Source organism: Rutilus rutilus, assembly GCF_951802725.1.
Source record: "Rutilus rutilus genome assembly, chromosome: 17".
NCBI classification, from domain to species: domain Eukaryota; kingdom Metazoa; phylum Chordata; class Actinopteri; order Cypriniformes; family Leuciscidae; genus Rutilus; species Rutilus rutilus.
In genome coordinates this window covers 22,929,008-22,933,001 of record NC_140230.1, presented here as the reverse complement: position 1 = coordinate 22,933,001, position 3,994 = coordinate 22,929,008, and the positions used below count along the sequence as shown (strand labels likewise).

The 3,994-nt window shown below is 33.9% G+C and overlaps 1 protein-coding gene across 2 annotated transcripts in view; it reads left to right on the top strand.

The window, feature by feature from the left end:
- Nucleotides 1-326: 326 nt before the first annotated feature.
- The window catches only part of bcan (brevican), a 22,039-nt gene continuing 18,371 nt past the window's right edge, over nucleotides 327-3,994 (top strand). The window contains exon 1 of one of the 2 annotated variants that reach the window (XM_084384713.1): nucleotides 327-525. In XM_084384713.1, the coding sequence (XP_084240839.1) occupies nucleotides 521-525 (5 nt within the window). In that variant the 5' untranslated portion in view covers nucleotides 327-520. The remainder of the gene's footprint in view (nucleotides 526-3,994) is intronic. The other variant, XM_084384712.1, reaches the window with a different exon arrangement.

Sequence of the window (3,994 nt, the reverse complement as noted above, 5' to 3'; positions counted from 1 at the left end):
GAGAACAGTTTCCCAACAGTTATGAACTCAACAACTGACACCTGAGCTAAACGCTAAACCAACAGAATCGTTTTCTTTTCGTTTCGTTTCTTTTCGTTTCTTTTCTTTTTGTGCGTTAAACAATGGCACGCATAAAACCTGCATCACTTTTCTCTAGGATACGAGCGCTCTCTCTCTCTCTCTCTCTCTCTCTCTCTCTCTCGTTCTCTCGTTCTCTCTTTCTCTTTCTTGTAGCTCATTCTAATTTAGGACATTTTAACTTTTTTCTCCGTCCCTTCCCACTTTCTTCATCGGGCCAAGGGACAAATGGGAAAATGAACCCTGTTGGTTAAAGAGAGTGGGTTGATCGGAGATCCTTCCTGCGCCTTTATTCCTCCTCTCTCTGTCATCCTCTCTCTCTCTCTCTCTCTTTCTTCTCCTCTTCTGGACGAGTTCACAGCATCCATCATCTCCAGTCTCTGCACTTGAGACTATACAATTCTCCATCTAAACGGGGGCTTTTCAATAGGAATCCATTGGAATGAGGTATGTGGCTTTTAAATTGGCTATAATGATTCTGTAATCAGTTGCAACTTAGAAAACTGCTTTCATGGCTATTGGATTTTAACTTTTGAGGATCATTTTAGAGAATATTTTCTGCCCTGCATGGTTTCAAGTTCACAGCATAAGATTCTATGGTGGACATTACAATGCTGAATATGCATGTTGCATCATCCCATGTGAATTAGTCTGGTAGACTAATGCAGAGTGGTATCTATTCAGAATATTGTAATAATATAGGCTAACTTTATTTAATAGGTGTTAATTGATAAAGTGTGTCTTAGAATACTTTCTTAAATACTTGTCCTTCATAAGAAATGAAGAAAATATTTTTATGAATATTTTTTGGCTGCAAATGGGTCTTTGAGATTTAAAGTCTTGATGTTTCATTATAGGTTCTTGAGATCAGTTTATTTGCATCTGGATTTTTAAAGCACCATCGAGTACAGTTTTGTGTGTGTGTGTGTGTGTGTGTGTGTGTGTGTGTGTGTGTGTGTGTGTGTGTGTGTGTGTGTGTGTGTGTGTGTGTGTGTGTGTGAGAAACTAAAAAGGCTCTTTAATGGCATCAGGCTGTAAAGCCCTTTTCATTTGGATCCGTAATTTTGAGCGTGTATCTATTCCTGGAGTGCTTGTAGTGAGAATTAATTTTAGGATTTGTTTAGAATGTGTTTGAAAGCTTGTCAGTGTTGGAAGGCGCATAAGTGTTCTTCACAGACTTAGCCTTCAAAAAGACGACACCTGCTCTTGACATTTCTAAGTGAATGTCTGTCTTATATGTATAGAAACTGAGCCTGCAGTCGAGATAAATGAACTTGCAGCAACCGTAGTAAACGATCAACCTGAAAAAATAAAAAATAATAATAAAAAATCCATTACCTAAAGATAGAATTACTGCACAAAAATAGTCAGTTATTTAACTCTGCAGATAATATTTTTCAGATTACTGAGTGCTGAGAAGAACTGCTAATGTAATCATGAACAAAGTTTGTTCTTGTGTATCAGATCACATATTAATGTTACGTTGGGACATAAATCTAAATCTATATAAACAGTGCTGGATAGTAACAGATTACATGTAATCTGGATTACGTAATCAGATTAAAAAAATTACACAAATGCAGTAAATAATTCATAATATATAGATTCTCCCTAATTCTTATTTTTCATGTATCACTAATTCATACATTTTCCTTTCTGAAAAAGCATATTGCTTATGTACATTTACAAAGTCTTCTAGTTTTGTGAATTTACACACACAGACCAGCCACTAGGTGGTTATAATTACATGGTAACATTTTTATTGTTTTTATATCAAAATGGTACAACATTATTCTATTCTATTCAATGTTATAAACAAGTTAAATCAAAAGTAATCAAAATGTAGTCAGATTATTTGACCTAAAATGTGTAATGTAATGAATTACATTACTAACTACATTTTTACTAACTACATCGTAGGCTACGTATGAACGATTCAGTAAAGAACTACAATTTGTAAGTAATCTACCCAGCACTATATTATTGGATGTGGATATAAGGTTGAATTGAGTCTTGTCAAATGCCATTTTAACACTGTGCTGATTTTAGTGACTCCAGCAAATCTTAACATGGTGCCTGAGACTAAAGGCTTTGTAAACACAAACATTAGAGGTGGTTGTACAAATGGGGAAGAGATATCTGCAGCACACCTGCTGGATGATTTTGCTTTGTGGAGCAAACTAAGCAGAAATCCAGGTGCCAAATGTAGCATGAGAGACATGATTCATGAATACCTGTTTGGTCTACATTTGCAGTTATTCCAGTGCTTACACGATTGACCTTTATTCTATTGAGACAGTGAGTGGGAATGTCTGCAGTGTGTTTTCAGATGTAAAATTACAGCACTTTATTCAGCCTTTAATCTTCACGGTGGCTCGGCTTGTTTCTTAACCCATCGCTCAAATAGGTGTAACAGAGCTGAAGTCAGTCGATGTGTGAGTGTTTTTCAAACGGTTATAGGATGAAGATCCTTTATACCATCTGTCAGATTGTTAAACTGTTTGAGTCCTGCTGTGAGGCATCCGGGCATCTTCTTATCCACTGCAGCTTTTCTTTAAAGACGTTGTGAACAAATATATACATTTACGCCTTCACTTACATTTAGTATCTCTTTTGGAATAAACAATTATTTTGTCAGTTCCTCTCAAATGATTTAGGTGTTCTCTTTCAATCACCAAATACTCGCCTGAACCCCCTGCAGGACACATCTGACCTAATTTAACTGTACAGCACTCATGTCCCGTCCTGATCACCCCAATGTGAAGAGTAAAGGGTCACTTGTGATAAACCACTGAGAAAGTAATGCAGGATGGGATTGTTGCAGATTCCCAGAAAAAAGATTTGATGTTGCATATACTTTCTTCATTTGATTCATACATTAATGTCACGGTTTCCCCTTAAATGTTTTTGTTATTTTTTATATGAATTATGTTACTATATGTTCAGATCTGAGGAGATTATTTAAATGATTTTGAACATGCATCTTAATGTAAAGCAAATTTAGCTTTTGCAGCCATTATTAACTTTTATTGATTTAAGTATTAGTATTTATTTAACTATTATATTATATTATATTATATTATATTATATTATATTATATTATATTATAGTTTCTTTAAAAAAGTAACACTTTTATTAATTTAGGTTAATGGCAATATATACTGTTCAAAAGCCTTTTTTTTAAGAAATGAATACTTCCTTATTCAGCAATCCTTATCCTTACTTATCCTTCTTCAGCAAGGATGCATTCAGTTAATCAAAAGTGACAGTAAAGACGTGTTATAGTGTTACAAAGGATTTCAAATAAAGACTGCTCTTTTCATCAAAGAATCCTGAATTTTTTTTTTTTACAGTTTCTACAAAAATATACGCAGAATATTGATAAGAATAAATATTTCTTGAGCACCAAATCAGTATATTAGAACAATTTCTGAATGTTTAAGTGACACTGGAGTAATAGCTGCTGAAAATTCAGCTTTGTCATCACATGAAGTTATTTTTAATTGTAATAATAATTCACAATATTACTGTATTTTTTATCTAATAAATGCAGCCTTGGTTGAGCATAAGAGCATTTTAAGAACTTAAAAAAAAAACTTTTATATGGTAGTGTGTGTTGTTATTCATTGAAAATTTATGTTTTTGGTAATAATAATGTATATGTAATTTGGTAATGTAGCGCAAATTATTTAACCATTTTGTTATTCTTCCAGTTATATATCAGTTAATGAATCAGAAGTGCCCACACATGGGATTAAATGGCTTGCTTCTGCCTTGCTACATAAGGTGAATATGTTTTGTATCCTTTATTTTTATGTTTTTTTTTCTGGTTTAGTTGTGAGGCTCAGTCCACTATTCAGATCCGTTCTCTGCAGATTCTTACAGAGCTCAGAGAATGGCTGTATGCTTGACTAAC